The following is a 13,799-nucleotide window of genomic DNA, read 5'->3' as shown; positions in this document are numbered from 1 at the left end:
CAGACAAATCAATGATTTTCAACAGTCCAGATTAATAATGTCCTTAAGAATATTTTTAATTCTGAAATACGTGTGGTGCAGTTACAATGCTATACATAAAGAAGTGTTGTTAAGGATTTGTAAGGACAATAGGAGAGAACATCCGACCATAAGTCATCTCTAAATGCTCAGAAGCTCCTGTGATTGGTCTTTACTTTCCATTATAAATATAGATATAGAATAATAACTTTGAATGAAGATACTTAGTTTTGTATATATGGAGTATAAGAAACCACAAAATTGAAACTTTTTCTTTAGGCAGCTAATCTTTTCTGTTGATATATCCCTATGTTTAGAATCTGAATTTTCCATTTTTCTTTGACTTGTAAGTATAACAATTTCCAGAAACAAATGCTGATATTAATGATCCTTTTAGGGAACCTCCTGATTGACAACCCAGGAGATGTAGGGCATCTCTATTATGAATTCATTCCATTTGCCATCACCCAAAAAATGGTTTACAAATTTTAAAGTATATTTCCTTCATTTAGCTTAGGCTCTTTGATGATCTCTCTGCTTTCTATGGGTTATCTCTTATTTTCTTGATGCCTATACTTTTACTCTCCCTTTAGTGTAGCTTTGCTTGCCTAGAAACACAAAAGATAGAATATTCTCCAGCTTTCACAAATGATCATCCAGAAATGTAGCACTGAAAAGGAGCATATTAAAAATAATCCTGCCAACAAGAAATTGTACATATTATACATAAGACTAGCCCAGGATTAGGTCTGAAAAGTCTGATACAGGATTTATTTTCCTCAAGTAAGAATGAATATCTTTAATTCAACATGAACTCAGAGAGTAAAGAATTACAAATATGAACAAAATAGTTCCTGAAATGATGACTTCTAATCAAATAATCTTTAGAGTAAGCTATGTAAACTAGATTAATATAAAAATGATCTACCGTAAAAAAATGTGAACCTACCACTTCATAAAAAAATTGTCAATGATAATCATCCAGAAAATCATACATGTTAAAAGACCACAACATTTACAATAAGGAATAAAGGTAGGACACAATTTTCCCAAAATGACTTAACTAAAATCAACAAATATTTCCAGATTTTTAGTATAGAGTTCTTTCTACTCTCCCATGATTCTGCTTTAAATCTTTGACTTCTGGATTGATTCATTGTTAGCCATTATCAAATGTGAATAAATGGGGAAAATATCCATGCAGTTTCTGTTCGCTTTGATGTGCATACTGAGTTTTTCCCCATGATTCCACTTCAAATTTTTGACATCTAGAAATATATCATGGTTAGCAGAAGACATTCTTCTAGTGGTGAGTGACTATGATTGATATGTGGCCATCTGCAAACCTGCAAGAGGTTTGCAATAAATGTCAATTCAGTTTTCTTGTTTGTTGTTTGTTTGTTTGTGTGTGTGTGTATGTGTGTTAACAGAATCCATTGCTTTAATTGGATTTTCATGGTGGGGAATAAGTCAATTCATTATTTTGCTAAGTTGATTTCTGGTGAGCTTTGAAATTCAGTTTAATTAAAGTCTAATCAACATTCAGGAAGCACTCATGGTGTTCCTGATTCTTTAATTGCTATGAGTTATTCCTAGATTGCTGAGACTTATAGAAAAGTAGTTGGTAGGCAAATATGTAAATATTGGCTTGTAAATTTATGTTCTATTTAATAGGTATTATTTTACATAGGTAAGGTGTGAGATTATTACCCATGAGCTTGTTTTCATGATAGGTCCTGGAGGACCAAAATGTCATCAGGAAAATAAAAAATTCTATACTGCTACAAATGTAGTCTTCCTGAAAGATATTCTGGAGAAAGTGACTTTAAGGATATTCAGTAAATCCTGTTGCATATAAATTCCCTCATATATATCTGCCAGCTAGAAACTTGAAGTCTCATCTTTGATTTGAAGGAAGAAATTTATGGAAATAAATACAATAATTGTGGGAAGAAATCCCAAATGCTCCTTTTCTAGTGAGTTCCTCGTTGTGAGGCCCAGGGAGAAAATACTGTTGGGAAAGCCATCCCATTTTTCTTTTTATAAGTATTGTTTTTTATTAGTGCATAGTGATTGCACTGAATGGTGGGTTTCATTGTGGCCTATTCCTACCTGAACACTAATGTTTTGATCATTTCCATTTCTGAAGTAGAACTTGGGATCATCTCAAATTCATTATTGGCCCTCTACTTTGCAGGCTTTGCCACCCAAGGTTTCCAGCTTCAGAAGATCACATGGAAAACAGGAAAAATGTGACTGAATTTATCCTCCTGGGCCTCACCCAGAATCGTGAAGGGCAAAAAGTTCTGTTTGTCACATTCCTGCTCATCTACATGATGTTCATTATTTCTCAGCAGCAAAGAGTACTTTGACTTTCCATGATTCCATTTGTATTGCCATTCTCTTTTGGTAATTTAGTGTATTTATTCAGAATCAGCCACATAAATTAATCTTTAAGTGCAATGTGTTATGCCCTTTAAAGACCAAGATAATGGCATGGGTTTAATTCCTTATATGTGTAATCATATTATTTTAAGATTATTTGGTGGACAATAGTATCTTTTCATTTCACATTCTTTTAATTTTCTTTCCTCTTTTTGTATTTGATAGTTTATTTTCAATTGACATATGATAATTGTATATGTTTATGAAATACAGTATGGTGTTTAAATCCATGTACACATTATAAAAGTTTTAGTCAAGCTAATTAACATCCATTTCCTTACTAACTTATCATTTCTTTTTTGGTAAGAATGCTGAAATCTGTTCTTGTATGGGGGTTATGCTGCCTCCTTGCACACAAAACATGTGACTCAATAGAACGCATTCTCTTTGGTTCAAGAGAAGGACTTTTTAAATTCAAATATTCTGAGTGCTTAAAAAAACTCTTAATCTAAAGGTTGAGGATATAACTCATTGGCATAGTGCTTGTCTAGAATACATGAGGCCTTGAGTTCAATCCTCAGCCATGGAAACTAAACAACAGCAGAATCCTGTCTATCTAACCATAAAAACAGGCCTTGGTCAACTGGATGAATTTCAAATATCAAATCATTTGTTCCAAGATCAAGAGAAATTCATAAGAAATTAACTTATTTAATTTTGTACTATGAGCAGGTAAGATGCTCATGTAGCAAGTGGTTGAATTTGTAACTTCTGACCAACATTTAGAGGTTCTGTTCAACACCATTGTATATATGCAGATAAACTGGGTTCTTCCAATAGAAGAAAAACCTATTTTAAGTCTCACAAACCACAGAGTAACTGACAGACCTGACTACATTAAATCCAACTCTTTGGGAGCACTTATTTATGCTTTAATGCACTGAATGCTAGATGATTTGGGAACAGATTGTTATAGTTTACAGAACAAATTCCCTTCTGATTCTCTATAAACTATATGTTCTTGTTGCCTTGCATGGTAAATCAAAGATGTTTCTCTGTTTTTGCTCTGTAGTACATTTGGAGATCTAACACTGTGTTTCAAAGACCATTTTTCAGATAGCTCTGGTATTACATGTTAGGGCTTGATGAAAAGTCCACTATAACATGCACAATGAAAAACTGACATTTCTTTCTCCATCCTTTTCTCAACTTATAATGGATTTACTTGAGGAACTTAGCAATATTAACACCTCCAGTTATCCAGCATATGTGGAGTAAATGCCAGTGTGAAATTTCATTTCTTATTTAATGGATAAAATAAAAAATACTCTGGTTATTTTCATGAGAAAGGAATCCAATACAGAGAATAGAAAACTTTGTAATTATTGGAATTGGAGAATCTGGCACCTGGATACAGGTGTGAACACTGTTGAGTTCTCTGACCCAAGGGGCTCATGGGGCAGAGATGAAGCAGCTGGACTCAGAAGAAAGCCCTTATGTCTGCTTCTTGAAGTTCTTCCTTGCCATGTCGTATATGATGTTAACTTTCTCTAAAAATTTCAAGTTTTGCTTTTGAAATTTAAGCCTTGTAGCATTTGAAATTTTCAATACAATATGAGATGAAATACATTTTGCTTTCTTATAAAAGTATTTAATTTTCCCAGCATGATTATTGAATAACCAGATTCCCACTACTCTGAAATGCCACCTTTCATACATAAAAATCTATATATCAATTCTCATTCTTAGTTTTCTGTTTTGTTCATTTAGTTTGTCTATATGTGAGCCAATTCCATAGTACCTAAATTGCTGTAGAATTTCAGATACTATTGCTGTGTATAAATCACCGCAAGATTTAGTGGCCCACAATACCAACCATCACCCTATTACTATATCAGGTGGCTTCTATGGGTCAGAAATTTGTGAGCAGCTCAGCTGGGTTCTTCTGGCTTAAGATATCTCAGAGGTTCAGTCAGAAATTGGTTGGTGCTGGTTATTTAAAAGAATCTTACATTGAACAGTGGGGTCTAAAATGGTGGGTGCTCTCCTTGAGCATCTCTCTTTTTATGTGATCTCCATATGCTCTCTCCAGCAAGCTAACTCCAGGGTAATGAAACTTTTCTTATGGTGGCTCAGAGTTCTAAAGAGCATGAGTCCCAAGAAAGTGAACCAAGTAGAAGATGTATTGTTTTGTTTTTTTTTTTTTAAATTTTCATATTGTATTGGTTCTTTTTAGTTACATATAACATTAGGGTTCCTTTTGACATGTTTGTAAAAGCATGGAGTATAATTGGCTTTAATTCATTCCCCATTATTTTCCTTTCCCTCTTTTCCTCCCTTGTCCTGTCCCTTACCTCTACTGTACTGATCTTTCTGCCATACCTACCACTTCATTCCCCATAACACCAATGTAGAATAGTGTGACAGACATGGGATAACCCCAACAGATGCTTATGTTCAGAAAGAAGAGAAAACAGAATGCACACAGGAGAGACTCTTCTAGAGTAATCTTGAAACCACTAAGGTATATGTTGTTAACATTCCTTGATTGTCACCAGTCCTCATTCTGGCAGTGACTTTCCATGACTCTGTGTTCTCTCTTTGGACTTCTGAGTATGTCTTCCAAGGTGCCCACTGTTTTCCCACAAGCCATCATATGTGTCTGTAGGTTAGAAGTTTTCTCAGCCTACTGCTTCTCATAGAAGGTGGAGGTCCAAAGTCTTTTTGCCTTTCATTTCAAATGTCTCTTTTTGTCTACACTGGTATAAACCTTGTACTTTTTTGTGAATTTCCTAAAACATATTGGGGTATATTCTATTAGATGAATATCACTGAACTATGCTTTTCTTTTTTATAGGATACCTGTACAGAGGCTGTGAAACACCACCTTATAGACTCTTACAAGTCTTATTATTTAGAGCAAGACTCTCATGCATGTCCCTAATAACCTTGAATTCTTGTGTCTGTTAAAAATTACTTAATTTTTTTTTTAAATAATTCTCTGATTTCAACCAAGTGTTTTAGAGTCTTAGCTTTGTTTTCATCATTGATTATGTATTCCCCCGCAGAGCTCTGGCTTTGATCTCTCTAGAAATTGATGTTTCTTAACTTCAGAATGTTTTCTTATTTGAAGCAAAGTAGCTTTATATTTTAAGTCAAAAAAAAAACAAACCCACATTACTTCCTTAATTTTTGTTTGCTCTTTTTTTTTTAGCATATTTCAGTTTCTTCTTGAATATTACTAGAAGCAGTTAGAAGCTGGAGACATCATCATATCTCTACCCAGGACCCTCCTTTGATGGTGCATCAAGGGTATTTTTCATGTTTCTACAGGTAGCAGTACAGTGCAGCGTTCCACCATCACATCAGTAGGATCTTCTTTTCTTCACTTTCTATAGCACTTTTCTCACTCTGAGCCCTTGCTGGCTAAGCCAGATGGCAGTCAGCTGCAAACAAGGAATGTTAAATTTTAAGGTATAGAGTTTTATGTGTTTTCTTACTTGGTATTACTGTAGCAATACTTGATAGACAAAAAGTAATTTCCAAATAGTATCATATTTATATGATGGGTCAATATGAATCGGATTTAATATTTCATTAGGTTCGGCATGAGAAACTTAAGTATGTGCTTGTTCTCCAGTCTGACTTTGTGCTTTCCTTCCAGAGCTGAAAGAGAAATTAGAGAAATGTTCACAGATGATGTTTCAGCAAAATGCATATTCATTATAATTATTTACATAGTTTCAAATTCTCACTCAATTTTCTTTGTCACCTACTATCACAAATGTAATAGCACTACAATATTCAAGTGTATGGTCAAACTAGATTTGATCATATTGTTTCAGTTTCCTGAAACTGTTTTTCCACCCTGATACATACTGCTCACAGTGACAGAATTCTCTCAAGCCAATTCACATGTTTGTACAATTTCTTTTTCCTATTGTAGAAAATATATTTGAATATGGATAAGTGGATAGAATTTTATATAAGAATATTCTTGCATTTAATTGAATTTAATTTGTTCTTTAAAATAATGTTAAATACTGACATGTGTTTATATTTGCAGATGATTCCTATAGGCCTCATAGTTGGTGACAACATAAAAATGTCATGACACAGTTATAAAAAAAAAAAAAAAACACAATCTAAGAATAAGTAACCTGACCCAATGCTTTTATGTTACCTTGGCAGATGATGTTTTGATTCCCTAACTCAGTTTTCCACGTTATCAGGCAGGAACATTGATGCCTTTTCTTCTTTACAGAGGAATTTTATTAGATTAAATTTAAAAGGTTGAAAAAATGCATTCAACATGTCTAAATATAATTTGAGAATATAATTATTTTCATTATGATGTTAATATAGTTCTAGAGTTAGCATGAGAAACGACTTCTTTGAAGTAGTACTGTGAATTGTTCCTGATGTGAAGTGCTGTTCTTATAATGTGGATTACAGTCTAGGAATGTAGCTCAGTGGTAGAGAGCTTGTCTAGCATGCTCAAGGTCTGGGGTTCCATCCCCAGTACTGCATAAACAACAACAAAAAGTGTAACAATGAAGGATGGGTTGATAAAGAAAATATTATAATAAAATTTAATAAATAAGATAGTTATCTACTCAAATGTCTAATTTATACCATACCAAATATTCAAACTCCATGCTAATATATTAAATTCCTGTATTGTTAAATATCCAAATTCTGTAATGGCAGACTCATTTTTGCTTTGTTTTCTCTTGACAGAGTGATTTGTGTTTGTGTGGACTTAAGGAAAAAGTTAACAATTAAACATGAGTGCTGTGAAAGTTCTCTAATATTCTGTTAAGGTAAAATAATTGGCTTGTGGCAAGGTCTGCTGACAATGAAACGCCCCTGAGATCTAATTAGCCACAGCTAAGATAGTTAACAGAAATTGTCTGCAAACAGGATATGTGGCAGCTCTTGCTAAGGCTCCAGAGGAAGGCATCATCCAATGGTGCACTTATAAATCAACAAGACTCATTGTCTCTGAGCTACATGACATTTTTACCTAACTTTACCTCTTGGTGAACTAGAAGCTGCTTGGGGGCCCTGGCCATGGAGCTATGTCAGACAAGTTAATAGGTGAGAAATCATGTAATTACAAATTCTCAGGATTAAATGCACCCTAAAAATCATATGATGACTTATCTTCACCAAGCTGCTATGGTTTCAATCTTTTCTTTAGCATTGTCAGCCACAAGAAAAATTCAATCAACTGTAATCCCACCAATTTAGGAGTAAAAATATTTTGGGTCATTTTTTTCCCTTTAGAAATAATGATTTAAACCAATCATAATTATATTATTCATTAAAATTTACATTCTGAATTTTATCTACATTATTACAACATAAGAATTGCATATTTTAAAAATCTCTTTTAACAGCTATCCATTATGCGATGGGATGCACTATAGTATACTCATAAACTGTTCTAATGTTGGACCTTCTACACATTTGTCTTCCAAGGTTCTTTATAATTTTGCTGAACATATTTTTACCTAAGAATTCTCCTCTTGTGAAAATATTTTCCTTTAGGGTTCAATTCGAGAAAGAATATTGTAAAAGTCAAAGACATAAGACAAAATGATGGTCCACTTCTTCATAATTATTTCTTAATTACTTTTGTTAATTGCTTCTTTTTATTTTATGTTCACCATACTCTTTGAGATCTACCAAATAAACCTCAAAATAACGGAATATAATGAAGCTTCTCTACTTCTTTTTCATTTATGTAAAAGCTTTTGAAAATTAAGAATGAAAACTCTTTGTCTTCTTAAACTTTGAAAGGGAAAGAAATGATGTCTTTTTTTGTTTTTGCAGAATACATTTGGTTATATTTTGTTTTCCTGTTCATTTCATTGGGGAATTTATGTTTTCAAATTGGGATGATTTTTCCCCATTCCATTCATGGTGAAATATTCCTTAACCAAGAGTTATGCATGATGGATGCTATGGAAAGACAAAGACAGGAGAATGTGCATTGCAGAAACATGGAGAATGGATGAAATGCTGCTGTGCAGTAACAAAATACCAGGGAGGAATCACTCAAGGTTTTTGGTAGAGATATTTATACCACATGTATGAACAAAAATACATTAATATATATAATAAGTGTCCAATGGATATTTGTGGAGTGAGTGAAAGTGTAATGGTCATTTGCAGTTATTAAGGGTAATATATGCATTTGTACTGATATGTGTGTGTTTCAGAATAGGACCTTACCTATCGTGTGTGACACTGTCTTTCTAATCTCCACATTGAATTTCTATTTTAAAAACTTTGTAATCAGGTTTTCCTTTTGCTTAATAGATTTCCATGAACTGAAATCCTATTCAAGAAGTTTTTTTTTTTTTTTTCGTTCCACTCTATTGGAACTATAATGAATGGGACTATATTAAATTATATGTAGAACTTCATTTTGAACAATAAGCACTATTAATTAACTAATATTATAATTATCTTGAAAGCCAAATTACCCAATAACATACCCTAAATGTGCTAGAAATTGAACTGAAGTTTATGTTTCAGAAACTTATGTTTTTCATAAAGTAGATGGTATGGAGAAGCAGATTGGGAAGACAAGGGTACTTGTGTTCTTTCATGGTTTATGACCAGGGAAGCATGTTTATCCTCATACATGGAAATGTAGGAAGTGAGGGAATTCATCATGCATTTATTCATCATCTCACAGGAGCCAGATGCTGAAGACACTGTGTCAGACAATGTCCTGATTACACCAAGGAAAGAGACAGCAGCATATTGCTATATGGTAGGTGTCAGAGAAGGTGAATCTCTTGTGATTTCTATATATTTCCTATCTGCCTGCTCACTGTAGATAGTCCTGGCCAAGTTCTTTCACAGGTAAAGTGTAGGGTCAAATGTAAATTTTGGAAGAGGGAATACCTTTACTAGTGTGCAGCTCTTTATAGCTTACAAATTACATCTCAGAGCTATAATTTGTGAATTCACAGATGTAGGCGCTCAAAGGCAGAGACTGCTGGGATTACTTAGCAGGTTGGATTGGAAACAGGAGAACTGAGATCTCATGTGTAGAGCCTAGTGTTTTCTCAGTAAATTACACAATAACTGTCAACTCACAGAGGCTTTATATGTGACAGGTAGTACTAGGTATCTGAGGAGAAGAGAGCATCATGGAGGAAAATGAAAAAGAATGACTGAGACAATCACTGGGCAGGGGTGGGCAAGGACATGCTCCACAGTAGCCATGACTGCCCCATCTCTGTACTATGAAACTCAGCCTGCAACCCTCTCATGGCTAATTTGCTATCTTTCTTTATCTTTTTTTGCAGGTAATTCAGTCCCCAGGAAGGTTCTACTTCCTCAAAGGATCACCTCATGCCTCCCAGTAATGTGACTGAATTTGTTCTCTTGGGGCTCACACAGAATCCACACCTGCAGAGGCTCCTCTTCATCGTTTTTTTGTTCATTTTTCTCTTTACCGTGCTGGCCAACCTGTTCATCGCCATCACCATCTCCCTCAGCCCCAGGCTTTCAGCTCCTATGTACTTCTTCCTCACTTATCTGTCCTTCATAGATGCCTCCTACACCTCTGTCACCACCCCCAAAATGATCATCGACCTGCTCTACCAGAGGAGAACTATCACTTTGGGTGGCTGTCTGACTCAGCTTTTTGTGGAGCACTTCCTGGGTGGCTCAGAGATCATCCTCCTCATCGTCATGGCCTATGACCGCTACGTGGCCATCTGCAAGCCCTTGCACTACATGACCATCATGAGGCAGGGACTCTGCCGCCTCCTGGTGGTGGTAGCCTGGATTGGAGGGATCCTGCATGCCACTGTGCAAATTCTCTTCATGATCAGCCTGCCCTTCTGTGGTCCCAATGTCATTGACCATTTCATGTGCGATCTCTTCCCATTATTGAAACTGGCCTGCAGAGACACCTACCTGCTTGGAATGGTGGTGGCAGCCAATAGTGGAGCCATGTGCTTGCTCATTTTCTCCATGCTACTCGTCTCCTACATCATCATCCTGAGCTCCCTGGAATCTCACGGTTCTGAAGGACGGCACAAAGCACTCTCCACATGTGGCTGCCACTTCACCGTTGTCGTCCTCTTCTTTGTGCCTTGCATATTCACCTACATGCGTCCTGTGGCCACCTACCCTGTGGACAAGTTGGTGACTGTGTTCTTTGCCATCCTCACTCCCATGTTGAACCCTATAATTTACACAGTGAGAAATGCAGAGGTGAAAAGTGCCATGAGGAGCTTGTGGAAGAGAAGAGTAACTGGTCAGTTCACAGTGCCAAGAAAGTGATGGTGTCCATAACTATGGAGGATGCTATCTGCCGCACACATACCGCAAGAGAAGTAACACATTCTACAGATCATTGGTGAAAAGGCAATCCCCCCACCAAAAAAAACTAACATTTTTTTTTTCTTGGGTACTTATACTGGTTAGACTTTTGCTAAGCACTTTTGATAATGTTTAATGTGTTTTACCAAAGCTACAATGTTCACATAAGAATTGTAAATCTCTGGTGTGATGATTTTGATGTTGCATTCCTGAAACAGTTTCAGTGAGACTTTATTAAGTTTTTCATATGTGGTTTATTTGGGTGAAATTGGCTTTCTACTTACAGAACCTTGGTCTTAGAATTAAAAAAAAAAATGCTTGGCCTTTTGTGATGAAGGAAATCCTCAGATGAACATATGGAGGTTGACAGTTGGGGAGTGAAAGAATCACTGTTGATTTTCATTATTTTACATTGTTTTTGGCAACCTAAATATATAAAAAGAGAAGTATTCAGAAAAGGATGAAGGAAACAATTCATAACCTCAGAAGAAATGATTCCTGACCTATCTCTATTTTTATCCTGTCATAAAAATAAGTCAGAAATTTTGAAATTTCTGTTGATTTCTTATTTTCTTAGATATCCTCATTGCTCACAGTTTTTCTTGAACATAAAGGAAGGTTTATTTTTTCTTACCAATACTTTAGAAACCATTTGCAGAAGCAAGTGTAAACATTATTTTATTTAATCTCACCAAAAAGGCATAAGATCATAAAGCCGTTGGGTGTGATATGTGTTATACATATATTTATTTTAAATGAATATATTTTTTATATATTGAACATATTCACTTTATTTAGGTAATTTAATGCATGTACTACACTGGTAGTTTCAAGATAACTTTTCCCAATTTACAAAGAAGCAAAGTGGAGCTCAGAAACTGTCTAATGTACTTTTCTCAGTTCACACATCCAACAGTTTCAGCTATGAAATTGGAATCTGGGTTTTCCAACACTCAGTTCTACTTTCTTTAATAAAACACAGTTGTTTGTCATATGTAAATGTGTATAAATAAGGACTTCATATGTAGTCTCAAGATTCACTTTATCCTTGGAGAACAATGAGGCCAAATTTGTTGTATCCTTTTCTGACTTGTAGCAATGTATTTCAGCAGCAATGCTCCTCTATGAGTTTAGAAAATATCAGGTCAGTCTATGTTACTGCAAATGTCTTTGTGAATCAAACTTCTCTGATTACAACTGTCCCAATCCTGCTTCTTCTCATAAATGTCCCCTTTCTCATACTCACTGGTCACTTGGAGCTGTTTCTCCCATAATTTGACCATGCAGTAAAATCAGATATGAAACATCTGGGGTTTTTTTGTTTTTATTTGGGGGGGGGTATTCTGACTTATGCATGAATGTCTCAAAATCATAAGAAATAGAACCTTTTAGTCATAAAGTTTACACCTGGAAGCTGATGTAGTCAGCCCTTGATCCAGTAAGAATGATTAAGTTTTCATTGCTAGTAAAATAAATAAATAAACATTTCTACAGACTCTAGAGTAAATAATTTGTGATTCACTTTGCCTTATGATAGACACAAGACACAAGTAATTCAGGAATAAGGATGGGGGAGCAGCATTGAGAAAACTGTCATTTCTAGTCCAAGATAAAAGAGAGTTTAGTTTAAAGGGGGAAACTCAGGCCAATGATTCTGTCTTTGAGGTTACACCAACTGCTCAGTGGAGGGGTGAGATCAATGAGATTATAAATTGTCAACAACAATCTTGGAAGGTGTAAGAACTAAAGGAAGAGATGTAAATAAACCTGACATCTTCAGTAGACAGTCTTACTGGTTTGCAAACATTTTAGGGATTGTTAAGATGATCCTTGGCATTCATCATTAAAAATCTCTCATGAAGACACTGCATCTGATTTTTTTTTCTAGTGCTTAAAAATAAAATAACCTAAAAGGAAAACTGTATTTTTTTCTTCTAAAAGCTCTTAAGATGAACAACAAAATAATTTAATATATAAGGATACTTAGTTTAATCTGGACACTCAATTCAATGAAAATATTAGACACTACTTAATAAGGAAAGTAAGTAAGGCTAATTATGAGGCGTATATATTGTTATATCCTTTACATATTTTACCTCTCTTAATGCAGCAAACTGTATCCTTGAATGCCATTTTCTACAAAAGGAAAGTGACTCTCAGGCTAAGCAAGGTTTTAAGTCTTTGGGATTCTACCCTTTCTGCCATTCTTGTCACAACAATTCTTGGTCCGGTCACGCAAAACATCAAAACACAGACCTGGTCACTAGCTGTGTCATGAAGATTGTTCTCAGGTTTATCTCTTTGTTTATTTGGGAGGTACCTTCCTCCCTTTAGCTCTGCTTGGCCTCCATTTCCCGGGTTTCCCACACTCTCTTTATTCCTCCTGTCAGGTAAAAGCCATCTGACGATCTCATTCCACACATGTATGAGCACCATCCAAAGTGGAAAGTCCAGGGTTCCAGAACTGACTAGTTAGTGATAGAGGTTCAATTTCAAGGAAACTGATGTATGGTGAGAGAGATGCTTAGAAGAAAAATAAGCAACGCAGTCAGGGAGGTAGCTTGATGCCCCTTATGGATATAAGGTTAGGAACCAGCAGAGACAAATGGTGCTTCTGCAGGAATTTCCCCAGACTCTTCCATAGCATTAATATGGTTACTTGAAAGTGCCTATATGGAGAGTTACTATCAGGAAATTTTCACTTATCTATTTCAAAATGTTGTTTGGTGTTTAGAGTAAGTCAGATAATTTCATGAACTAGACATACGATGTGTCACAATATAAACAAGAATGGTGTTCAAACTTAATTTCCAAGAAATATGTGTATAACAAACAAACATATCATACATAATATAATTTCATTAGTATAATAGTAAACATGTTGAAGAAAATAGTTTTAAGAGTGTGAAGCAGAATTTAAGAACTAGACACAGACTTGTGGATTTGGATTTTAAGAATCCAAATGCCGAGTTTAGCCTGTCAGTTCTGAGGATCATATTTCCTAAAATGGAGTCACTTTATTCTCTCAGAAGACTCCCTGGGAT

At 35.1% G+C, this 13,799-nt stretch overlaps 1 protein-coding gene across 1 annotated transcript; it reads left to right on the top strand.

Moving 5' to 3' along the window:
* The first annotated feature begins 2,183 nt into the window (after positions 1 to 2,183).
* On the top strand, positions 2,184 to 10,716 carry LOC107159001 (olfactory receptor 140-like). Its single transcript, XM_015505552.2, has 2 exons — positions 2,184 to 2,355; positions 9,878 to 10,716. Exons 1-2 carry the CDS (start codon positions 2,253 to 2,255, stop codon positions 10,714 to 10,716), a joined length of 942 nt encoding a protein of 313 aa, XP_015361038.2. The 5' UTR covers positions 2,184 to 2,252.
* Positions 10,717 to 13,799: the final 3,083 nt, after the last annotated feature.

Source organism: Marmota marmota, unplaced genomic scaffold (assembly GCF_001458135.2).
Source record: "Marmota marmota marmota unplaced genomic scaffold, marMar, whole genome shotgun sequence".
Lineage (NCBI taxonomy): Eukaryota > Metazoa > Chordata > Mammalia > Rodentia > Sciuridae > Marmota > Marmota marmota.
Note: the sequence above shows the minus strand (reverse complement) of the source record. Positions and strands in the feature narration are given on the sequence as shown.